The sequence below is a fragment of the Mobula hypostoma genome, chromosome 21, assembly GCF_963921235.1.
Source record: "Mobula hypostoma chromosome 21, sMobHyp1.1, whole genome shotgun sequence".
NCBI lineage: Eukaryota > Metazoa > Chordata > Chondrichthyes > Myliobatiformes > Myliobatidae > Mobula > Mobula hypostoma.
In genome coordinates, this window is record NC_086117.1 from 5,148,286 (window position 1) to 5,175,261 (window position 26,976).

The 26,976-nt window shown below is 42.4% G+C and overlaps 1 protein-coding gene across 5 annotated transcripts in view; it reads right to left on the reverse strand.

The window, feature by feature from the left end:
- The window catches only part of strbp (spermatid perinuclear RNA binding protein), a 287,597-nt gene that overhangs the window by 133,722 nt on the left and 126,899 nt on the right, over nt 1-26,976 (reverse strand). For 4 of the 5 annotated variants that reach the window (XM_063073349.1, XM_063073347.1, XM_063073345.1 and 1 more), the window contains exons 3-5: nt 9,345-9,534; nt 8,221-8,456; nt 3,580-3,745 (exon numbers count right to left, since the gene is read on the reverse strand). In XM_063073349.1, the coding sequence (XP_062929419.1) occupies nt 3,580-3,745; nt 8,221-8,456; nt 9,345-9,383 (441 nt within the window). In that variant the 5' untranslated portion in view covers nt 9,384-9,534. The remainder of the gene's footprint in view (nt 1-3,579; nt 3,746-8,220; nt 8,457-9,344; nt 9,535-26,976) is intronic. The other variant, XM_063073348.1, reaches the window with a different exon arrangement.

The following is a 26,976-nucleotide window of genomic DNA, read 5'->3' on the forward strand; positions in this document are numbered from 1 at the left end:
GTGAACCCGGCACCCAGGCAAGGGCGGACACACACCGGGTTCCCGCTGATCGTACCCTTCCACCCTTGTCGTTGTCTGGTACTTCTCACCCACTCGTGAGAGGCGCACCACTTCCAGGGTCTCGTTACCTCGGGTGGCGTGTGTCCCTGTCTTAGCGAACCTGTCCCTTTTTATCCCCCTGCTGGGGTATCGCCTGTCCATCACTTCAAAGAGTTCAGGGTTCAAAGGGGGAGCCGCTCCAGACAGCTCTCTCTCCCACGTCCCTTCATTACACATCTCCAGACGCTGCTCCATTGTTCCTTATCTCTCCTTCCCCTGAGGGCAGGTGGCAGACCAATTGCTGATGCCACTGATGCTAGCCCAGGCCAGCAAACATCTTAATTTTATGTGTATTCTCGTAACAGCATGTTTGTACACTCGTGCCATAAGCATGTGGGCTTTTTCCAAGTGCTCCAGTTTACTCACACAGTCCATATATGTACTGGGTTTTAGGTTAACTGATCATTGTAAATTGTCCAGTGATTAGGGTAGGGTTAAATCTGCAGGCTGCTGGGTGGCGTACCTTAAATGGTCAGAAGGGCGTATCCTGTGCTGTAATCCAATAAATAAACGTCACCCTCTTCAACTCCTCTGCTCCAGGGAGAACAGACCTAGTTTCTTCAGTCTTTTCTAATAAATGCTTCATTCCAGGGAACATCCTAGTGAATCTCTTCTATACACTATCACAGCGGTCCCCAACCACCGGGCCGCGAGGAAACGATGAGTCAGCTGCACCTTTCCTCATTCCCTGTCACGCACTGTTCAACTTGAACATATTTGTTTCTGCCGAGAGCGCTTGCGCTGTGTTTCTGCCAAGAGCACTTGGTGAGATTTTTGCTACGGAGAACAGTGCAGCAATGATTATAGAAAACTATTTCTACTTTATATAGGCTGTGTATTTATCATATTGTTCCTGCTTTTACTATATGTTACTGTTATTTTAGGATTTATGTGTTATTTGGCATGAGTTGGTAGGTTATTTTTTGGGTCTGTGAACGCCCACGGATTTTTCCCATATAAACAAATGGTAATTGCTTCTTCACTTTACGACATTCCGGCTTACGAACCGTTTCATAGGAATGCCCTACCTTTGGATGGCAAGGGAGACCTGTACTCCTATACCCAAGTAACCTGAATAGCATACACTTACTGTATACTAGAGCTATACTCTAGCTGACTTCTGACTAGTTTTATAAAGCTGAAGCATAAACTCCCTACTTCTGTAATGAAGGTCAGTAACCCATATGTCTTTTTTAACATGTCTACTTGCCATCTTCCAATGATCTACTAATTTGTATACAGGAGTAGCAAGTGTCGTAACCTCATAAGTGCTCCCAAACAGCATTAGCTCAAAGAAGTGTACCTTTATAACATAAAGCTAGAGAGTGAACTACAAGGAATCATTTAATCAAGTTGACGATTCTTTGTGTACTACACCAAAACCTTTACGCATCAATACTACTATATAAAAGCACAAAATACTCAGAAAGTCAAGCAGGCTTAGTGTACAGTGAGAAAGAACAGTTAATGTTTCAGCTTGATTCATTTTGTTTTCACTTCAGATTTCTACCTCTAGCATTTTAGCATTTTTTTTCAGCTTTTTGTCAAATATACTACAATGTTTCTCAAGGTGCCACATCATACAATTTAACAATATTAAAGGATACTCAGGCTACATGATTTTAAAATCTTGATCAAGCTACAGCTATGTATGCATTCTGCCCTATAACCCACATTCACCTCAAGATTATAATTTAACAAACTTCTATAGATATGTGGCAGAGAGGATATTGACTGGTTGGATCATGGCCCGGTATAGAAACACCAATGCACATGAATGAAAAAACCTACAAAAAGTAGTGGATACAGCCCTCTCCACCACAGGTATAGCCCTCCCCCACCACTGAGCACATCTATAAGGAGTGCTCTTGCAGCAAAACAACATCTATCATCAGAGACCCATCCCCCACCATCTATGCCATGCTCCCTTCTCATTACTACCATCAGGAAGGAGCTACAGGAGCCTTGGGATCCACATCACCAGGTTCAGGAGCAGTTATATCTCTTCAACAATCAGGCTCTTGAACCAGAGGAGATAACTTCACTCAGCGTCACCAACCTCAACATTGAACTATTTCAACAACCTATGGACTTACTTTCAAGAACTCTTCACCTCATCTTCTTCATATTTACTGCTTATTTATTTATTATTTTGCTTTTTTTTGTTTCTATGTATTTACTGTGAATGCACACAAGAAAATTAATCTCAAGGTTACATAGTGACATATATGTACTTTGATAATAAATACTTCTTTAGACAGAGAGTGGTGAATCTGTGAAATTTGTTGTCACAAGCAGCTGTGGAGGCCAAGTCATTGAGTATATTTAAGGCGGAGGTTAATAGAGTCTTGATTAGTCAGGGCATGAAGGAATATGTGCAGAAGGCAGGAGACTGGGTCTGAGAGAGAAATGGACCAGCCATAATGAAATGGTGGAGCAGAATTGATGGGCCAAATGACCTAAATCTGCTCCTATATCTTATGGTCTAAATTTACTTTGTACTTGGTATGGTTTCCATTCTGTTCTCAACTCTGTCGCTGTTCTAGTAGCAATCAATGTTTAAATCAGAAGACTGTGTTTTCAAATCCCACCCTGGAGAATTGAGTACAGATCTATATTGGCACTGCCTTTCAGGACATGATAAAGTGCAGCTCCAAATACAATCTTGGCTGCACATAACAGATCCCATGGCACCATTTTGAAGAGAACAAGGAAGTTCTCTCTGGTGCCTGGTCATTATCAGTTTGCTATTTGTGGGAGAGTCTTGGGTAAAAATTGTCTATCGCATTTCATTCATTATAACAATCACTACACTACAAATCTACATAATCAACTCTGAAGTGCTTCAGAACATTCTGAGTTTATTAAAGTTGGTAAATAAATAAATCTTTTTTTATTTCCAACATCACAGGAAATAAACTATAATTCCCAAAGCAAACACAACATGCTGGAGGAACTCGGGTGAGGCAGCATCTATGGAGAGGAGTGAATAGTTGATGTTTTGACCCGAAACAGCAACTGTTCACTCCTCTCCATAGATGTTGCCTGCCCTGCTGAGTTTCTCCAGCATTTTGTATTTTTTTCCTCTGGATTTCCAGCTTCTACAGAATCTTGTGTTTAGAATTCCCAAAAGTAGTTTTCAGGTATCCTTAGCTGTACCCTCAGGATCTCCTCCCATCTACAAATTCTATTAATTCACCTATTCTGAAACAGAAAGGTGTTTCTGCCAGTCATTCTGAGAGAAGAAAAGATGGTACTGGATCAAACAGTAACCAAGCTGCAGTCTATACTTAATAAATACATCATTCATTGTTCTGGGTTTGGATACAATTTAAAAAATTACATATGCTCATCTTATGTCAATGAAATATCAGTTGCAAGCCTAAAAACACAGTGTTTTATGTATACACATTCACCAATTCATTGCTGTAGAAGTACACTTTTTTTCTTATCTAGCATGATAGATTCCTCTGAACTCACCTGAATTTGTAATGGCAGATTGTCACAGACTATACTTAATAACTTCTCAGTTGGTCTTTCTTTACACATCAACACCAGCTCCAAATCCAAGTCTCCTTTTATTAGCAAACCTTTTGCAACCAATCCAATTCGCATCACTCCGCACAAGACACGGCCACTCTGTTCACTGTTTAAAAAAATGATTGCATGATTTTTGTGTGTATCAAAGAAGGAAGTGTACATGTACAATTCTTCCACAAACATTTAACCTGTTTGAGTAATAATTTTTTGATGTTTTTAAATATATTCAGTAGTCTTCCAGCTTTTCAAATGTTTCCCATTGAATTTCTCACTGATATGTTTCTACTATCTTTTCAGGTAATGGTTTTCCATTCATGAAAAAAAACACTATATTCTCACAAGCATCTTTTACCACAGATAATAAATCTGTGTGTGACCTTTAATTATTGAAACTACTGTTAATGCCAAGAGATTGTCCCCCAATTATTCATATAACTTTGGTGATAGCACTATTAAAACCTTCTTCTCAATTCCCTTATGAGAATGGTTCATACCTGATAACTTCTGGTAAACAGCTTCTGCATCTTTACAATAACCATATAATTCTAAATTGTTGTGCGCAGAGATGAATCAAACAAGTGATTTATTACATCCTTGCTTTTAAAGTGCCTTGAAAAAGTATTAACACCCACAATTATTTTTACATTTTACTGTCTCATTTTCTAAATTAAAAATATATTGAAGTAGAATTTTTGAGCTAATCTATAAAAATATTGTGCATCACATCAAATCAAAAGAAAAATTCCAAAACCTGTCAACAACTTATTAAGAATTAAAAATCATAATTGTGAGGCTGAAAAAGTATTCATCCCCTGTGTAATTACTACATCAATCTTCCTTGATGCAATACTGTACACCCTACCAACTCACCCAATTTATTGATGTAGAAAATTGGAGGATCATCTGAATAAATATTCCCTCTCTCTGTAAGGCCTGATAATATGGTAGATTTTCAACAAACAAAACCAAAATTAAGAGAAAAGAGCAATCAAGTCAAGTCAAGGAAATTATAATAGAGAAGCACATATCTGGGGAAGGGTACAAGACCATCTCAAAGACACTGGGCTTACCTCGGAGTTCAGTGCAGACCATTGTGAAAAAGCGGGGAAAAAAACATGAAACCACAGCCACACTGTCTGTGTCTGGTTGCCCCTCTAAACTTAGTCACCAGAGAAGAATAGCACTTATAAGAGAGGCTACTGTGACACCAACAGTCACTCTGAGTGAGCTGCAGAAGTCAGTGGCTGCTACTAAAGATGAAGTCCATGGGTCCACAAACTTTAAGGCTTTGCACAAAAAGGGTATTTATGGAACAGTGCCAAGGAGGAAGCCCGGGCTTAAAAAACAGAATATCCTTGTCCATCAAGACTTTGCAAAGTGTCACTTACAAGAGGCTATAAAGAAGTGGAACTTTTTGGCCTCAACACTAAGCGGTATGTGTGGTGTAAATCTAATACTGCGAATCATACAGGTAACACAATTCCTACTATAAAATATGGTGAAGATAGCATCATGCTATGGGGATGCTTTTCAGTAGCAGGGACTGAAAATCTGGTCAGGATTAATGGGAAAATGAATGCTGCTAAATACAGAGAGAACCTGGATAAAAACCTTCTAGCGTCTGTCAGAAAGCTTAAACTGAGGAGGAAGTCTGTCTTTCTGCAGGACAATCACGTAAAGCACACTGCTAGAACAACCATGGAGTGGCTTCAAATGAAGAAAATTGATGTCCTTCAGTGTCCCAGTCAGAGTCCTAACCTTAAGCAAAAAAAAATGCAGATGTTGGCAATCCAAACAACACACACAAAATGCTGGAGGAACTCAGCAGGCCAGGCCATCTATGGAAAGAGAATAGTCGATGTTTTGGGTCGAGGCACTTCACCAGGACTAGAGAAAAAAAGATGAAGAGTCACAGTTAGAAGATGAGGGGAGGGGAGGAAGAAACACAAGGTGAAAAGTGAAACCGGGAGGGAGAGAGGTAAAGAGCTGGGAATTTGATTGGTGAATGATATACAGGGCTGGAGAAAGGGGAGAGGACAGAAGGCCATGGAAGAAAGAAAAGGCGGAGGAGCACCAGAGGGGGTTGGTGGGCAAGTAAGGAGATTAGGTGAGAGAGGGAAAAGGGAATGGGGAGTGGTGAAGGGGGGGGAGACAATAGCATCCCCAGAAGTTCGTGAAATCGATGTTCATGCCATCCGATCAGAGACTACCTAGATGGACATCTCCGTGGATTGTCACCTTGTCATGGTGGAGAAGCTTGTGTGGTCCTGTGATCCCGAGAGCAATGCCGTCTGGAGCTATGCTCCTGGTAGGGTCACCCATGGCAGTAAGGTAAAAAGTGAGGTCCCTGACAAAGAACAATCCAGCCAAGACCTCAACGGTGGAACAAGCGTACGAAGTTACTTCGAACTCAAAGGTTGTGAAGGTGGATGAAGGCTGCAACAAATCCATCAGCTCCAATCGTCGTGGCTTCCATGCCATTGGAATCAGTTGGTTGATTTGTGAAGTATCGTGTGCTTCTTGGAGTGCAACGTCAAGTACACATTAAACAAATACACGCACAGGCATCTTCACTCTGTGGGCCACTTCTTCAGAATGAAGACCATCATCCTCGACCTCGAGGGATAACCACGACGACGACAACCTAGATGGAACGTAAGGTGTGTGCACCTCCAACCTGGGTGTGGCCGCTTTGCGACAGTAGAAGAGGCCATAGACTGACATGTCAGAATAGGAATGAGAAGTGGAATTAAAATGGGTGGCCACTAAGAGATCCCACTTTTTCTGGCGGATGGAGCATAGTCGCACGGCGAAGCGGTCTCCCAATCTATGTCGGGTCTCACCGATATACAGGAGGCTACACCAGGAGCACTAGATACAGTAGATGACCGTAATAGACTCACAGATGAAGTGTTGCCTCACCTGGAAGGACTGTTTAGGGGCTTGAATGGTAGTGAGGAAGAAGGTGTAGGGGCAAGTGTAGCACTTGTTCCGCTTACAAGGATAAGTGCTAGAAGAGAGATGAATAGACAAGGGAGTCGCATGGGGAAAGCAGAAAGTGGAATGGAGGGAAGATGTGCTTGGTGGTGGGATCCTGTTGGAAAGTTACAGACAATTATGTGCTGAATGTGGAGGCTGGTAGGGTGGTAGGTAAGGCAAGAGGAACCTTAACCCTCGTGGGGTGGCAGGAGGATGGGGTGAGAGCAAACTTGCACAAAATGAAAGCAATGTGGTTGAGGGCAACATTGATTGTAGAGGAAGGGAATCCCTTACTTTGAAAAAGGAGGACATCTTCTTCGTTCTGGAATGAAAAGCCTCATCCTGACCTTAACTGATCGATCATTTCTGGCAAAACCTCAAGATTGCCATCCATCACCGCTCCCCAACTAACCTGGCACAGTTTGAGCAATTTTGCAGGGAGGAATGGGCAGATCTTGCTCCATTACATTGTGCAAAGCTAATTGAGAGTTATCCAAAAAGACTACTGACTGTAACAGCTGCAAGAGATGGTTCAACTAAATACTGAGCAAAGGGAGATAAGTACTTTTGAACTGCTGACATCTCAGTTTTTGAATTTTTAGTTTTCATGCTTTACAATTTTCCCTGTTTTTTGGCATCTACTGTGGAAAAACAAGGAATATGTGATTCACAAATAAAACTTCTCAATTAAATTGATCAAAATCCCTGGTTGTAATACTCATTAATGTGAACAAAGGGTTGAGGGCTGAATACTTTTACAAAGCACTGTATAATCAATCCTTTTTTGTATAAAGGCTAGGACTGGACAATCTTATCGACTTGTTTGCCACCTTTAATGAACTGATGCAAACTAAATCCAGCACCCGCCCACCAAATGTATCATTGTATCCAGACTCTCAATTAAGCAATGGCTTGATTTTTAAATTGTACTGTTTTGTAAACCTTCATTAAGGTTGCTATCACCTACTTTTGTAATCACCTACAAACCTAAAACCCTTGTACTTGTTCTCATCCAATTCTGGCCTCTTGATTATTCCTGGCTTTAGATATTCCATGATTGGCCTTCATGATTTCAACTATCAAAGTCTATAATTCTTTCCCTAAGAATCTCCATCATGACGTTTCTTAAGATCTACCCTTCTGGCCAAGCTCCTGTGAAAGTTGTTATACCTTGTTAAAGAAAACATAGAAACAAAATATTCTGTTTTCTAAACATACTCTGCTTTCTACAGTTCATTTCCCAAAGCTACATTTAGGAGACATTTCCAAGCAATATGTTTGTAAGATACATTTGGAAAAATTATGACCTAGGAAAAGATTTTCTAATTTCAGGGACATAATGGAACTTGTCTAAAAATCTGCTATAACATGATGCTGTCGGAATTAAGAAATTTCATTACAATTCTGCTTAGAAAACCTACTTAAACCAAATATTTAACATATTTTCTAGGTGGAAAGTATAACTTCCCAACAAATAATCTACACTTGATATGGAAGAAAGTCAAATAAATCCGAAGAACATTTGTACATTTATCTAAAATCAAGCATAATACATCCATACAGAAAAACTGTATCATTCTTTAATAAGTAAGAGGCAGTAACCTTGAGTTGCTCTCTGAAGAATCACTTTTCTTGGCATCTCCAGCTCCATCTTCATCTGCATCCACATTAACTGACTGCAAATTACTTTCATCCAAATAATCAGATACGTGTTTCAGTGCACATTCCACGGTAGAAACCATATTCTGTACAGCTTCAAGCTCTTCTTGGGAAGGGTATACTGCAGAATGTTTTGCCATGACATGACGATCATCATTAGCAAAAGTTCGGATTGGCCTCTTTGGAAAGAAAATAAATATCTCATTTTAGACTATTTTCTAACCCCACAAAGGAACAGAAATTCCAAAATCCATGTGCTAAACATCAAATCAACCAGAGCAGTATCAAAATCCATGCATAAGATAATGCTGATAGCCTGCTCCTTTGTTATTCCCTTTGCACCCCAGTGGTACAAAAGAATAGATATCCATTTACAACTATAGATTGACAGACAAGACTTAATTTACAGCAGATAATTTGGAGACCATGGCTTTCAACTTCAGGAGGCATGAAGCATACAGCTCTTTCCATTCTCTCATGGTTTCATTGCTCTTGTTAGGCAAGTTTTTTTTTAGCTGATGAAGTCAAAGTAGAACAAATACACCATGTAGAACAAGGCAGAATTATGACTAAAAGGTCATAACAATGCACATTAATACCATGTTTATAAATGATTCTTGATTTATGTAATGCACTTAATTGTCCAAACATTAGTTAGGATGATAGTATGATAACAAAAAAATTCATTCTGAATGTTGTTCCATTCTGACATCATTGTGGTAGGACCTCTTCTCTATTAGTTTGTGTTTAGACAGCCTGAGGCAAAATAATCAAGTGCGTAAATCACTTACCCTGCTAGTTTTACATAAAATTTGAAAGCTTTTACTGAGATTAGACTTTTACATACAAATGATCTACTAAAGGATTATAAACCATACGGTGAGGCTACTTGTAAGAATGCTTAAGACTTAAAATTAAGCCTTCAATTTTTGAGGAGATTGCAGAGAGTCAATTTTGATTGATAACTGGTAACACAGGAGAGGATAGGGCAAGAGCTTGGCATGCAGAGAATATAACTTGAAGAATGCTGAAGACCTTACTAAGGCAAGTAACGTTAGACAGCTTACCTTCTGTATGGTCTTCTTCATTCTTTCAATATACTTCATCCTCCAAATATAAATGATTAAGCCATCACCCAAACGGGGGAAAATTGCAGGACTCTGTCCATTTAAGACTTTTCATCCTTGCAGTAGCCATGCAAGCCACATGATCTCCCCCGCCTGTGCTGCATATAAGGTCTCATTCTGTACCTCAGTTCTTTCATGGAGGAGAAAACAGAAGAGATCAAATCGATATAGCGCAAAATACACAAAGGAAATTGGTAAGCGCCAAGTGAGAAAAAGGGTGTGTTTTGAGCTACTACTGAAACCATTTTGTTTTACTGTTTCCTCCCTTATACTGCAAATAGCAGTTTCCTTGCAAATTCTAGTTTTCATATAATTTTAAACTTACCCATATGCACGGCATATCTGTTACATAAAATACTCTGCAGATGCTGAGGTCAAAGCAACATGCACAACACGCTGGAGGAACTCAGCAGGTCGGGCAGCATCTGTGGAAACGAACAGTCAACATTTCGGGCTGAGACCCTTCGTCAGGACTGAAGAGGGAGGGGGCAGGGGCCCTATAAAGAAGATGGGGGGAGGGTGGGAAGGAGAAGGCTGGTAGGTGCCAGGTGGAAAACCAGTAAGGGGAAAGATCACTCTGCTGCCATGATGAGGCCAAACTCAGGTTGGAGGAGCAACACCTCATATACCGTCTGGGTAGTCTCCAGCCCCTTGGCATGAACAATGAATTCTCCAACTTCCGGTAATTCCCTCCCCCTCCCTTCCCCCATCCCAATTTCACTCTACCCCCTCCTCCAGCTGCCTATCACCTGAATTTGGCTTCATCATGGCAGTAGAGTGATCTTTCCCCTTACTGGTTTTTCACCTGGAACCTACCAGACTTCTCCTTCCCACCCTCCCTCCACCTTCTTTATAGGGCCTCTGCCCCTTCCCTCTTCAGTCCTGACGAAGGGTTCCTGCCCGAAACATTGATTGTTCATTTCCACAGATGCTGCCTGACCTGCTGAGTTCCCCAGCGTGTTGTGCGTGTGGCATATCTGTTGTTTCTGCATGGAGTGTTGTTGAGCTACCAGACTAACCCTCACCTCACATGACAGATTCTACATCTACACAGCTGATAAAGGACTTTTGACCAGGGAGACATTTTCTTCATGGGAATCCTGTGAAAATCTTTAGTTCAGACTTCCTGTATTTAACTACTCAAAAACCAAATCTAATGCTTAATTTCACACAAATATTTTAAAAGCATGCCATGGATAAAAGCACAAAGTAATAAGTAACAGATAATACACAAGTGGGAAAAGTATTCAATGGCTAAAATTACTTGAAATGCAACTGCATTTCAGTATGGGGAATACTTGTCATTTAGCTGCATAATATTTTGTGCAAGTAATTGAGTGTCATCTTCTGCTTTAGCTCTGGCTGTAGAATGTGAATGGAGAAGCTGTGAAAGGAGGAACGGCATGTGACCGTGTGAATTTCCTCAAGTGCTCTGGTTTCCTTTCACATACATCCCAAGGACATACAGGTAGTAAACTGTGGGCATGCTCTGCTGGCACCAGAACATGCTAACACACGCGAACTCCACCCCAGTGCATCCTCGCACTCTGTTAGGCATTGAAGCAAACAACCCATTTCACTGTATGTTTCAATAAATTTGTGACAAATAAACCACTTTCTCTGTAACATGGCAATTTCGTTCTGTATTCTGTTATTGTTTTTCCTTGCAATACCTCAATGGACTACTGTAATAATCTGTACAGAATGTATGAAAGACATGTTTTTCACTGTACCTCAGTAGGTGTGACAATAACAAACCAATTTATCAATTATGCTTCACACATAAAAGTTGCTGGTGAACACAGCAGGCCAGGCAGCATCTCTAGGAAGAGGTACAGTCGACGTTTCGGGCCGAGACCCTTCGTCAGAACCAACTGAAAGAAGAGCTAGTAAGAGACTGAAAGTGGGAGGGGAAGGAGGAGATCCAAAATGATAGGAGAAGTCAGGAGGGGGAGGTTGGAGGCAAGAGCTATCAATTATGCTTCATTGGTAACAGAACTTGCATATTCTGGTCTCTATCAGATCTTTCCTACTTACTTATTTAGCAATACAGCATGGAGTAGGCCCTTATGGCTCTTTGAGCCAAGTTGCCCCAGCAACCCCTAAGAACTCTGATTAATCCTAACCACACGGGACAATATACAATGACCAATTAACCTACCCAGTATGTTTTTGGACTGTGGGAGGAAACCAGAGCATATGGAGGAAACAAGCGCATTTCTTGGGGAGGAACATACAAACTCCTTTCAGATGGCACCAGAATTGAACTCTGAACTCCAATGCCCCAAGCTGTAATAATATTGTGCTAACTGCTATGCTACCATGGCAACTAATCTTTACTGAATATAAGATTGGATTCATGTTTCAAGTAACCAGGCTGCCTCCGTCAATGCTCAGCTAACCCGGTATAGTCTTGCCTGTAGCTCATTTGTCAGTGAAGACTTTATGCATAGTTAAAGGATAATTTTAATATTTACTTACTTATTTAGAGATACAGTGTGAAATAGGCCCTTCCAGCCCTTTGAATCACACTGTCCTGCAACCCACCTATTTAACCTCTAGCCTCATCATGGGACAATTTTTAATGTTCAATTAACCTAGTAACTGGTACATCTTCAGACTGTGGGAAGAAACGCATGCAGTCATGGGAAGGAATGTACAATCTTGCGTACACAGGACACCAGAATTGAACTCCGATGTCTCAAGCTGTAATAGCATCATGCTAACCGCTACACTACATGTGCTTTCAAAAAAATCACCCAAATACAGTACATGCTTAGTTAGTCACCTGAACTTTTAGTTCTTTGGTTACTTGTGGCATTTTCCTGTGACCACATGATACACAGGGCAACTTTCCATCTTGCTTCCTGGGGTTCTACATATCGAAGCATACAGCTTGTGCACAGTGTGCCCTAAAACCTCTATTGCTCCATCAGACAATGATGGAATGTGGCTTGAAACTATTTTGTCCTGTGTACAGTAGGTAGTCTAAGAGATTCACCAAGCTAATTTCTGAGATTAAAAGGATATTTAATCATAAATGGTTTAAAAATATGGGATTTGGGAGAATGAGGGGTGATCTTGTTGAAAGATAAAATCCTTAGAGGGTTTGATCAGGTAGATGTTGAGATGTTTCCTCTGGTGGGAGAAGCTCAAAATGGAAAACATAGTTAGAAGATTAGGGAGTAGTCATTTAAAACTGAAGTGGGTAGGAACTCAAAATCAGATTTATTATCACTGACATTTGCCGTGAAATTTGTTATTTCACAGCAGCTGTACAGTGTACTACATCAAATATACCATAAATTACAATAAGAAACGTATCAGGTAAATCTCTAGATTTCTGTACCTCAGGGTAGTGGAGACTATATCTATGTAAAGAGGAAGTTGATTTTTCTTTTAAGATCAGGGTGCTGGTGGTATGGGGAACTGACCAAGTAGAGATGAGGCCTGGAGCAGAACAGCTATGATTTTTCTGAATGGGAGGGCAGGCTTGAGGGGCCAAGTGGCCACCTTCTACATCCATGTTCTTATTACATAGGTAATCAGTTGTCAGGACATGAAACTGCAGTCTCTTTTGGGAGTCAGACTGGGATAACAACAACCCATTATCCATGTTGATAAGATGGATTTCATTATCGAGTATTATGTAAAAAAAAATCACTAGCTAAGCCAACTTGCTTGAAACTCTCCATTTATAACAGGCAGGTTCTTCCATTTTGCTTACAATCAAATGCACTCTAGAGTGAGTCAGTCCAGACCCACTGCTAGCCATCTTAAAAAATGTTTTGTAATTAAAGAAATCTTATGAAACTAGATCATACTCCCTTAGTGAGAGATTACACTTGCTATCTAGCACACTCCAAAATCCCATGCAAGAGTCACATGGTTCTTTAACGTTCACATTACTCTGCGTTGTGCCAGTTTACAGCCATGCTTGATTTGAATTATGAAATCACAAAGAACTAAGCCATTCCTCCTCCATTATTCTGATGTGTTTCCTAAATTAAACATCGCATATTTCTTGCATCTTTTCCCATGGATAGCTCACAATCTGGTGTCAGCACCAACATTATCCTCCACAATTAACTTAACTCAGTGACAGCAAGTTCATCGTGAGGCAGAAGAATGTATGTTCACACCCTGGAGGAGGGTTTGAAATGACACTGTACTGCAGAAACAGCAAGAAGCTGTGCATTCCAAGATTTCATCTTTGAGACTAGATGTTGAATACATACCTATTCTTTCAAATAGATATGAAAGCTCTCATTCCATTAGTTAAAAATGAACAGAGAAGACCTTTTGTTATTGTGCCCAACATTAACCCATCCAGCAAAACAGAAAATCTGTTTATATTTTATTTGTTTTAGAGATACAGCATGGAACAGGTCCTTCCGGCTCTTCGAGCTGCACCACCCAGCAACCCACCAGTTTAACCCTAGTCAAGTCACAGGGCAATTTACAATGATCTATTATCCTACTAACCAGTATGTCTTTAGACTGTGGGAGGAAACGAGAGCACCCAGAGATAACCCATACGGTTAAGGGAAGGAACTTACAAACTTGCTTACAGAGGACTCCGGAATTGAATTCCAACGCCCTGAGCTGTAATAGTGTTGCACTAACAATATACTACCATAGTGCCCCCATCTTGCTGATTGAAAAAAAGGTTCTCTAAACAAACTGGCTGTTATATTTATCTATAAAAATAAACAGCCGGTTGCAAAGCACTTTGTTGTACCATGAGAACATGAAAATTGTTGAATAAATAGGAGCCCCATTCCTATTAAGTGTTGGGAAATAGTTAGATTTACTGGGTGGACTGGATCTCACATGGTTATCCAGCTGGATTTTTTGGAAGCTTTTCCTACTGGTTCTATATTCCAATGCTTACATCTGCTTTCTCCCGCTAAGCATAAATCATTGATTTGCCTTTGTCAGTCTGCCATTTTTTCTCCGGTTGTTGCCACTGTTTTTTTTTCCTGCCTTCAATTGAAGAATTTCTAACTGTAGGGCTTGTTTTGTCCTCCTCATCCACAGCTGCCCATCTCCCAACTATTTGCGATGAAGGTGCTTTTTCAGGCACAAAGCGCTAATTTATTTTACTTTACTTCTGCTTATTAATTTAATATCAATTTCTCTTCCCCAACTTGTATTTATCCTACCAGATGCCATGGTTCAAACTTGTTAAATTTTATTTCTTACACTCTGGGAAAATAACGATGCCCCAATCTTAAATTGAAGATTGTACGTTTCATTTATGAGGTAATAATAATTGAGCAAACTAACTTCTGCTTTTAATCAAAAGGTTATCACTGATTAGGTGACCAGGATTTTATTACATGTTGTGACAACTGAGAAGATGAAAGTGGTACCAGCCTAAATTATTCACACCTTTATTCACCAATGAAATTCACTGAGCTATGTCCAAAGTTTAGGAATCAGGAGACAGATTCTAAGTAATTAACCAAATACATGCTTTGATTTCTTATAGCCAGAGATGAAAAAGTGGGCTTTAAAGAAAAAGTGTGGTTTTTCACCATAAATGAGCAGTCTTAATTTTATAACCAGTTATACAAACAAACCATACAACATATTTTGTAACTTAATAGCAGAATTCCCTTAATTTTAAGGCTTTAGTTATGAACTACAAAAGCCACTTAAGGGCATATATTTATTAGAAGCATTTATTGTAGGTTGAATATCCAGTCCCACTGAGTTTCTCACTAAGGAAGCATAATCTAGTTTCATAAGATTGCTTTAATTACAAAACACGTTTTACTGACAGCATAAATTGGGTACATAAAAACCGCTGTTAAACATTCTGAATAGTCATTATTTATTATATGCATTTATTCATAATTTGAGTACTGCATGATAGCAATAAATGTTCTATGGAGTAACTCAGCTGCTCTAGCAGTGTCTGTGGTAGAACCATGAGGACTCTTCATGCATGGTTTCAACCCAAAACACTAACAATTCCTTTTCTCCCATAGATGCTGCTCGACCCAGTGAGTTAGAACATAAAACACAGACCAGTACAGCACTGGAATAGGTCCTCTGGCCCACATGTTGTGCTGAACCAATTAAATTAGTAATCAAAATGGTCAACTAAACTAACTGCTTCTGCCTAAAACTGTGTCCATATCCTTCCATTTTCTTGACATTCATGTGCATATCTAAATATCTCTTAAAAGTCCCTAATGTATCTGCCTCTACCTGGGCAGTGCATTCCAGGCACCCACCACTCTGTGAAAAAACTTGACCCTCCTTTGAAATTACCCCTCCTCCAGTATTATAGACATTTTCACCCTGCGGAAAAAGATACTATCTGTCTACTTTACCTATACCTCTCATAATCTTATAAACCTCTATCAGAACTCCCCTTAACCTTCGCCATTCCAGAGAAAACCACCCAGGTTTGTCCAACCTCTTGTTATAGCACATACCCTCTAATCCAGGCAGCACCCTGATTAACCACTTCTGCATCCTCTCCACAACTTCAATATCCTTCCTATAATGAAGTGACCAGAAATGTATGCAATACTCCAGATGCGATCTAACTAGAGTTTTATAAAGCAGAGTTACTCCAGTAGATTGTTTTATTGCTCCACATTCCAGCATCTGCACTCTCTTGTGTCTTTACGATACTGAAGAAGTCTGACCAGCCAGCATCAACTGTATTTATTTATTTTAATCGTTGATGTACATTCCCTACCTTGTGCACTCTCCACAAACTACATTATCTCATGGTTCCCAGGACTGAATACCTTTGGCTATGTTTATGCCCACCAAACCTGCCCATTTTAATCTTCCCACATCAAGCACATTCTTTATTATCAATCACACTTCCAGCTTCAGTTTCACTTGCAAACTTCTTAATCATGTCCTTACATGCAAGTCAGTATATAAACACAAAAAGCTTAAGGGTCCCAGTATTCAGCTGCGTGGAACTGCATAGCACACATATCTCAGTAATTAAAATTCCTCTCGACTTGTTTTCTGCCATTGAGGCAATTTTAACCTAACCTGCTAACCTATAATACATGGGCCTTTGTTAAATGTTTTGCCAGAATCCATGTAAAGTACATCAAATACACAACCCTCAACATTTCTTTCTATATCAAATCAATAAAGCTTCCTTTAAATCAATGCAGACTCTCATGGATTTACATATGTTTCAACACTGATTTATGCTGTTGCAGACATCCCACCTCTCCCAGAAGTTCCGGGAGTCTCCCCCATATTGATAGCGGCTCCCTGATGCCCGCAAATTATATACAATATCCTGGAAATCGATTGTTTTGAGAGTGAGCAAGAGAGAGCGTGAGAGCGAGAGAGAGAGAGCGTGAGAGAGAGCAAGCGAGAGCGCCGTGGCAGAGAGTTCCAAAAAAAGAAAATATAAAATGTACATTACCCCAGACTACACTAAAGTGTATGCCTGTCTAATAGGGGTCAAAAATAATGACAGTGTTGCTCGCTGCACTGTTTGCAACCGTGACTTTTCTGTTGCCTATGGTGGGTTAAGACTGTAAAAGACATGTTGAGGTGAGTTTAACAGGCGTCACTCGTTGATTAGCATAGCTAATGTTATTTAAATTGCTGGCTAGCTGCTAAAGAGCTACTCTACTGCAGACATCCCACCTCTCCCGGAAGTTCCGGGAGTCTCCCCCAAATTGATACTGCTACCTCCCTGAAATGAGTTTTTGCAGGGTGGAATGTCTTAGAACTTTTTCCAATTATGTACTCTTTATTGATATTCAAAAATCCCCACTATTAGGTTAAATGGCCTGTGATTACTCAGTTTAAACAGGGGTTAAACCATGTCACCACAAATCTTCTGAAAAAGAACAGCAATTCCCTACCTGGGGTCCACAGACCCCTTGCTTAATGGTTTTGGTGCATAGCGTAAAAAAGTTAGGAACCCCTGCTTAAAAAGTTAGGAAACAATGGCACTACATGAGCCTCCTTGCTCCACAGATGGCTGTGGAGACCACGTTATTGAGTATATTTAAAGCATAGGTAGACAGCTTGATTAGTAAGGGTGTCAAAGGTTACAGGGAGAAGGCAGGAGAATAGGGTTGAGAGGGATAACAAATCACCCATGATGGAATGGCAGACAGACTTGATGTGCTGAATGGACTAATTCTGCTCCTATGTCTTATGGTCTCCAGCACTGACCCTGAAGCCAGAAAAGATTGGAATATAATATTCTGATCTAACACTAGCCATTCATTGCTTTTAAGAACCTTGGAGTTTTTAAAAAATGCGTGACCACTTAAAGTGTCTTTGTTTCCAATGATTTCAATTTCCAACCCTGCATATTTTACTTCCTTGTTGTCAATGCTTGTATCAACTCCCCCCTCCCATGACGCCAAAAGCAAAGTTTTCATTTAGAATCATACACATCTTCTGTACCCATGAGTTACTGTTCTACTCTCTAATGGACTTGCTCCTTTGTTTGTCATACCCTCTCCTTTCCCTTAGCCACACTTCCAACAAACCTAGCTCTTGCTGAACTCCTAGATCTGGCAGAAGTTCAAAAGTCAGTATCAGCTCCAGGAGTGGCTGCTTTACCAAGGAAGGGGGCTCACTGTTGATTGAGAAACTGAGAAAGTCACTTCAGGTCCTATGGAACAAGAAAAAACACCAAGGGTGCCTTAATTGCACATATTACAAGCTTTATGGAAACCATCAGGTCTGTGATAATCACTGAGTAATCTGTTTACTAGACTGCTGCTAAAATCCACACCACAGTCCTGTTGAAATGATTGACCACTCACTGTGTTAAATTGACTGATCACTTACCATGTTAAACTAACTGACCACTAGCCATGTTAGTTTCCATGAAGGTCATTGTTAGTAGACATCAACTTGGCAGTATGACAATTCTAAGAGAGGTGCCAAGAAAAGAACTGCAGCTTGCTCATTATCTTTGTTGATCTCACTAAATCTTTTTACACTGTTGTTGGGGGGGTCTATGGAAGATCATGGCCAAATATGGTTGCCCCAAGAAGTTCATCACAACTGACAATTCCATGATTTTTATTTACTTCGGGATACAGCATGGAACAGGCCCTTCTGGCCTAACGAATTCTGTTGCCAGCAACTCACCTATTTAACCCTAGCCTAATCACAGGACAATTTACAATGACCAATTAACTTACTAACCGGTACGTCTTTGGAGCACCCGGAGGAAAAGCACACCGTCACAGTGAGAATGATATGATGATGACCACAGAATACTGACTAATGGAGAGTCGTCAGACCCATTCCCAATCACTAGTGGGGTGAAAAGTTGTATATATTGTAATATATGTTTAATTTATGTTTTTCTTGACAATGTTGCCTATCAGATGTTATGCAGGTATGATGCTGGTGCAGGTACGTTTATCTCTGCCCCAATACATATATGCAGATGACAATAACCTTTACTTTCAAACAAAACTATGCATCTGCTTCCACGCTGTTTAGTATGATATTCTCAACAATGCTGTCTGATGCCGACCCTGTTAAAGGAGATGGAATCAACCAGGACACGAAACCTAAGGGGATTCTCAGCCAAAACCAAAGTACAAGAAAGCACCATAAGGGAACTCCTCTTTGGTGATGACTGTGTCTATGACAATTTTGGCCTCAGAACTGGCACAAAGAAAACAGAAATAATGCGCAACCGGCATCAAGCAGCACCGCCCCCCCCCACCCCCGCCACAGAACCAAACATCCTTTGATTGGACAGAGGCTTCAGAAGTGGGCAAGTTTACATACGTACATTGGCAGCACTCTCTCAAGGTCAGTCAGCGTTGAGAATGAGGTTTACAACAGGACAGCAAAAGCCTGCTCTGCTTTTGAAAGCTTGAGAAGTGTAGTGTGGGAATGAAGAGGAATCTGCCTAAAGACCAACCAGAAGATGTGCTGATACCCACATTATGCCTGTAATTCATGGACAGTGTACAGCATACATGCCAGACAACTTTACTACATCTACGTGACCTTACTGCGCAGAATACTTCAGATCAAGTGGCAAGGTGCATAGATCCTGCCTCATCATTTACGCAATGCGGAACAAATAACAAATCTGGTAGGTTGAGCATCAATGTCTGATGACATATCAAATCAGCTACTTTATGGAGAACAAGTGGTCACATGTCAGACAAAATTTAAAAAAAAATTCAAAGACTCTCCTTAGGACATTTCTAAAGTATTTCAACATTGACACATACTACTGGGAACAACATACTACTGTTTTTTGTACCTGCATAAAAATCAGTCCTTGCTCATAAGACAAAGCTAAAATAGAGGAAGCAAAGAAGAAAAGAGGATCTTGAAAATCAAAACCACTCAGCTACACCATCCCTAATCTTCTGTCACCCATGTGATAGTAATGTTCATCTATTTAGCCATCTTCATACACATCACAATGTCATTGCCAATAATAAAATAAAATAACTGGATCCAGAACAACGCACACGTAAGTCTCAAATATTCTATTTTACTCGTGCACAAGAACAGCGTGGCACCCGTCACCACATTGTTCTCTGTTCTGAGTTCTAAACAGAGAAATGCCATCGTTATACAGAACTGGCTAGCAGTTATGGAAATTGACCTTTGTTTGAATTTCTTTCTTACAGTGTTCGAATTTCTTACTTACCATTCACAATACAGGTGCTAAAAGTCAATATATATAAGCTGACAAACGATGACACTAGAAATTAAAGCTGCTGTTCTTTAGTTGGTGAGTATGCTTTGGATCGCTTTGTCCTGTCTCCAGACCCCTCGTGTGCAGAGAGAAGCTATGCTCTTCAAAATCTTTTTTTTCCCCAGACTGTCTGCTCGTCAATCTTGCTTGGATATTGTGTTAATCCTTGCCTTACAGCTACTTCCAGAACATCACTCGAAGTAGATATCATGGTCCTACTTGAGAACGAGTGCTGAACAACAAGCAACCGAAATGAAAGCATGGAGCATGCGTGCAGTGGACATCTACTGCATCTTGCCCAACTGCTCCTTCTTCACATGGACAACAGGCCACTCTACTTCAGAAATGTAGCACAGGTCTAAATTGGCACAGGCTGCAAGTATTAGATATGGCGTCTGTTATGGAAATTATGAAATCGAGGCCTTGTCTGCTCTTTTAAATAGATGTAAAAGATTCTGTCGGACTACTTTAATGAGGAGCAAGAAATTCGCCATACTCAGTCAACATCACTATAACAGCAATAGACAAAATGTTGAAAGTTTTCAGGGGGTCAGGCACTTATCAATTGACAGCCAATGTTTCAGGTCAAGACTTATCATCAGAACTAGAAAGAAACAGGGGAGCTAGCCAGTATAAAAATTTGGTGGAGGGCAGAGAGTGGAGCAAGAGTTGGTGGGAGATAAGTGGATGCAGGTGGGAAGGGGATAAAAGGCAGATGAGGGTGGGGAAGAGTAGGAATGGTGACTGAGACAGGTGGAAGTGACAAAGGGCTGAGGACGGGATCTGATGTGAGAGGACAGTGGACTATGGAGTAAAGGAAAGGAAGTGAGAAGGGAACCACAGGGAGCAATGTGTACGTGACAGGTAGATCAAGAGGGTGCAGAGGGGAAAGAGGGGGTAGTTGATAGGGCCAGTTGGATAAAGAAAATAAAGGATGAACAGTGGGGATTATTTATTAGAAGTTAAGAGACTACCAAAGTGTTATTTCCTCACAGTTGTGCGTGGGCGTTGTTCCTTCTAAACTGCAGCAGTGAGAATTCTGGTCAGGAAAGATGCTGCATAATGCAAGTCTTTCTATTCATTGTGATGCCTCCCAGCATTGCTCAATCTTGTTTTCATCAGTTATCCATAAACTAACAAAGGCCTTCTATAGGTTGTACCACTACTTACTGCAGAACTCTGGTTAGACCTCAACAGATTGTAAATCTCCTGGTTCATCTCGGGCTTATGGTTTGGGAAGACTTGGTATATTCTCGAAGGCACACACACACATGCATACAAGTCTTCATGAAGTCAATGAGAGCCAAGGCATAGTCATTCAGATCTGAAGATGAGTGCCTGAATATTGTTCAGCTCACCGATTCAAAGCAGTCCTGGAAGGACTCCCCTGTTTCACTTGACCACACTCAGTCTTCATGACTGATGCTGCAGTCCCAGTCTCTGCCTATATGCCGAGAGGTGACTGGTCTTGCCAAAGTCCAGAAGCAGGATGGGTTGGTAAGAGATCTTGATGGTGCTGTAATAGTGATCGTGTGTGTTGTCTCCTTTGGTTCTGCACATGGCATGTTGATAGTAATTGGTTTGAGGCTTGCTCGAGCTACTCTGGTTAAAGTCCCCATCGATGATCAAGAAAGCTCATGACTGTTGATCATGGTGCACAGCTCTTGCAGTGCCAGCTTGACATCTGCCAGGGATGGAATTTGAACTAAGATGGTGCCGGTAACTGGCGACTCTGCGCGTGGTCTTCCAAGCAAACTGCCCTCTACTCTATTCTATACCCGAGAAACCCCTCTAAACCTCCAAACTGCTACATCTAGCAAGATCAACAACACCCTGGCGAAGCCACTGACCCAGCTGGAGATCACCGTGCCAGGATTGCTTCTTAAACTCTGAACTGCACCTGGACCCGACCAGTGAGGCCTGGTCCGAGGCCCACCACACTCCCGGAGACCCGCGGCCTGCTACTGTGCCGGAGCACTTGGAGACACGACCCATTCCAACCAGCACCTCTCAGGAGCAGACAATCACACAGAAGTGACGTCGGAGACCTCAAGGTGCCCCAGACGCTTCCCTGGAGCGACCACTGTAAAGCCCTGTTGCCGCTGTAAGTGAGGCCTCCGCCACAGACATCGGAAATCAAGCCCGAGGCTCAGCTGGAGTGGGGGCCTCCGCAATCGTGACTCAGCTTACGGACTTGTTTCAGCCAGCAGCCCAGCCCTCCGGGATTAAATGTCGGCTTCGGGGCCAGACCCAATCAACAGCCCGGGCCCCCGGCAGCTGCAAGTGGCAGTGGAGCCTCCCCTGTCACTTGGCCCGACCCGGAGCGCCTGGCGTTGCAACCTGCTGATCGATCCCCGCGGGCCACGTCCACCAACCTCAAAGAGCTGACAACAACACACTGCATCGATGGAAACCTGGAAAGATGCACTATTTACCGAGAAAGCACGGGAGAAGAGCTGGGCTGCTGGTCAGATTGAAGCTGAGGGGCTTCAAGGTCCCTATGCCCACCATCCTACTAGCTAATGTGCAAGCCATAGAGAACAAAGTGGATGATCTTAAAGGGAGACTCACCTACTGCAGGGAGATGCAGAACTGCTGTGTATTCTGTTTCACCAAGACCTAGCTCTCCCCGCCACCCCCGACTGTGCCATCTGACTGCAGGGATTTTCAATCCATCGGATGGACGGCACAGTGTCTTCGGGCAAGATGAGGGGAGGTGGTGTCTGCCTACTGATCAACACTGGGTGGTACTCGGACACAGTGGCACTGACAAGATCCTGCAGCCCGGACCTGGAGCACCTGTCGGTGAAGTGTCATCCCTACTATCTGCCACGGAAATTCACCTCGGTCATACTGACAGCGGTCTACATTCCCCCGCAGGCGGATGTGGAGTGTGCTCTGAACATACTGTATGCCAACATCAGTGAACTTGAGACCAGATATCCAAAGGCTTTGCTCATTACAGCCGGGGACTTTAACCAGGCCAACCTCAGAAAGGCGCTGCCAAAGTTATACCAACATGTCTCCTGCCCCACTAGAAGCCCGAATATACTTGACCACTGCTACACAGCCTACCAAGGATGCCTACCGTTCCATCCCACGACCTCACTTCAGAAAATCAGACCATCAGGCCAAACTCCTCTTCCTGGCTTACAAACACAAACTGAAGTGGGAGGTCACGGTGTCAAAGTAGTGTCATGTTGGATGGAGAAAACAGATGAGGTCCTCCGTGACACTCACAACACGCTGGAGGAACTCAGTAGGTCAGGCAGCATCCGTGGAAATGATCACTCGACGTTTTGGGCCGGAACGTCGACTGATCGTTTCCACGGATGCTGCCGGACCTGCTGAGTTCCTCCAGCGTGTTGTGAGTGTTGCTTTGACCCCAGCATCTGCAGATTATTTTGTGTTTTTGAGGTCCTCCATGACTGCTTTGAATCGGTGGACTGGTTAGTATTCAAGGACTCAGCAGCTAACCTCGATGAGTATGCCTCAGCTGTCACGGACTTTATCTGGAAATGCACAGAGGACTGTATGTCTCGCAAGACGATCCAGGTATTCCCTAACCGGAAACCTTGGATGAATTATGAGGTCAAGTCCCTTTTGAAGGCTAGAGATGCGGCTTTTAGGTCCAGGATACCAGTCGCTACACAGAATCCAGGTGTGAACTCCAGAAAGCCATTAAGAGCGCCAAGAGACAATATCGAGCCAGGTTGGAAGCCCAGGCCTACCAGAGGGATGCCAGTAGACTATGGCAGGGTCTAAATGAGATCACTGGGTGCAAAGAAAAGGCTGGGAATATCAATAACTGTGGTGCTTCTCTTCCTGACGAACTTAACGTATTCTACGCAAGATTCGAACAGAAGAGGAGCTTCCCGCTCCCTCCAGATGAACCGGACCTGGTGGCATTGAGATTCATCGTCACCGAGGAGGACGTCAGAAGGGCCTTCCTGAAGATAAATCCAAGGAAGGCGACGGGCCCAGATGGCGTCCGGGGACGGGTTCTCCGGGCCTGTGCAAGCGAGCTAGCTGGAGTGTTTGCTGATATCTTCAACTGCTCCTTGCTTCATTCTAAGATCCCCTCGTGTTTTAAGAAGGCAACGATAATCCCAGTGCCGAAGAAGAGCAAGGTGGCATGCCTGAATGACTATCAACCTGTGGCTCTGACATCAATTGCTATGAAGTACTTCGAGCGATTGGTTATGGCACACATTAACCACAGCCTACTGGTCAACCTTGACACTTTGCAATTTGCCTACCGGAGCAACAGGTCAACAGCAGATGCCATCTCTCTGGCCCTACATTCCTCCTCAGCACACCTGGAGAATAAAGAGGCGTACGTAAGGCTCCTTTTCATTGAATACAGCTCTGCCTTTAATACCATCATGCCAAATAATCTGATTCCTAAGCTCCGGAACCTTGGCCTTAGCACCCAGATCGGCAGCTGGATCTTCAACTTCCTCACAGACAGAACCCAGGCTGTAAAAATAGGGGACAAGCTCTCCTCTACAAGCACTCTGAGCACTGGTGCCCCACAGGGCTATATACTCAGCCCCTTGCTGTACTCACTGCACACCCATGATTGTGTAGCCAAGTTTCCATCGAACTCAATATATAAGTTTACTGATGACACAACAATTGTAGGTCGTATCTCGGGTAATGATGAGTTTGAGTACAGAGAGGAAATTAAGAACCTGGTGCATGGTGCGAAGACAATAACCTATCCCTCAAAGTCAGCAAGACGAAGGAATTAGTTGTTGACTTCAGAAGGAGTAGCAGACCACATGACCCAATTTACATCAGTGCTATGCAAGTGGAACAGGTCAAAAGCTTTAAGTTCCTCAGGGACAATACCACAAATGACCTGACTTGGACCAACGAAGCAGAGTCCACTGCCAAGAAGGCCCACCAGCACCTTTACTTCCTGAGAAAACTAATGGTCAGGCTCCACTTAGATCCCCTCCAGTTCACCTACCAGCCCTGACTAGGAGTTGAGGATGCCATCGTCTGCCTGCTGAACCGTGTCTACGTTCACCTGGATAAGCCAGCGAGCACTGTGAGGGTCATGTTTTTTGACTTCTCCAGCGCGTTCAACACCATCTGCCTTGCTCTGCTGGGGGAGAAGCTGACAGCGATGCAGGTGGATGCCTCCCTGGTATCATGGATTCTTGATTACCTGACTGGCAGACCACAGTGCTTGTGCTTGCAATACTGTGTGTCTGACAGAGTGATCAGCAGCACTGGGGCTCCACAGGGGACTGTCTTGTCTCCCTTTCTCTTCACCATTTACACCTTGAACTTCAACTATTGCACAGAGTCTTGTCATCTTCAGAAGTTTTTGGATGACTCTGCTACAGTTGGATGCATCAGCAAGGGAGATGAGGCTGAGTACAGGGCTACGGTAGGAAACTTTGTCACATGGTGTGTGCAGAATTATCTGCAGCTTATTGTGAAAAAGACTAAGGAGCTGGTGGTAGACCTGAGGAGAGCTAAGGTACCGGTGACCCCTGTTTCCATCCAGGGGGTCAGTGTGGACATGGTGGAGGATTAAAAATACCTGGTGATACGAATTGACAATAAACTGGACTGGTCAAAGAACACTGAGGCTGTCTACAAGAGGCCGTCTTTATTTCCGGAAGAGACTGAGGTCCTTTAACATCTGCCGGACGATGCTGAGGATGTTCTACAAGTCTGTGGTGGCCAGTGCTATCATGTTTGCTGTTGTGTGCTGGGGCAGCAGGCTGAGGGTAGCAGACACCAACAGAATCAACAAACTCATTCGTAAGGCCAGTGATGTTGTGGGGATGGAACTGGACTCTCTCATGGTGGTGTCTGAAAAGAGGATGCTGTCTAAGTTGCATGCCATCTTGAACAATGTCTCCCATCCACTACATAATGTACTGGGTGGGCACAGGAGTACATTCAGCCAGAGACTCATTCCACCGAGATGCAACACAGAGCGTCATAGGAAGTCATTCCTGCCTGTGGCCATCAAACTTTACAACTCCTCCCTTGGACGGTCAGACACCCTGAGCCAATAGGCTGGTCCTGGACTTATTTCATAATTCACTGTCATAATTTACATATTACTATTTAACTATTTATGGTTCTATTACTATTTATTATTTATGTTGCAACTGTAACGAAAACCAATTTCCCCCAGGATCAATAAAGTATGACTATGACTATGACTAAAGAAATTTGGCCTGTCCCCTAAAACCCTCACTAATTTTTATAGATGCACCATAGAAAGCATTCTTCTAGGGTGCATCACAACCTGGCATGGAAGTTGTCCTGTCCAAGACTGGAGGAAGCTGCAGAAGATTGTGAACACAGTGCAGCACATCTCACAAACCAATCTTCCATCCTTGGACTCACTTTACACCGCACACTGTCGGAGCAATGCTGCCAGGATAATCAAGGACATGACCCACCCAGCCAACACACTTTTCGTCCCTCTTCCCTCCGGGAGAAGGCTCAGGAGCTTGAAGACTCATACAGCCAGATTTGGAAACAGCTTCTTTCCAACTGTGATAAGACTGCTGAACAGACCCTCCAAATATCCAGACTTGCCTCTCGGTTTTTCTTTGCACTACCTTACTTTCCATTTTCTATTTTCTATTTATGATTTATAATTTAAATTTTTAATATTTACTATCGATTTGTACTCCAGGGAGCGGGAAGCGCAGAATCAAATATCGCTGTGATGATTGAACGTTCTAGTATCAATTGTTTGGCGATAATAAAGTATAAAGTATGTACACCATCGTCAGGATGATGGCAGAGAACTCAGTGGTAGGTAAAACTGATCACACTCAACTTTCTATCAATGATATAGAGAACACTTGACTCTTTATCAACGACATAAAGGAT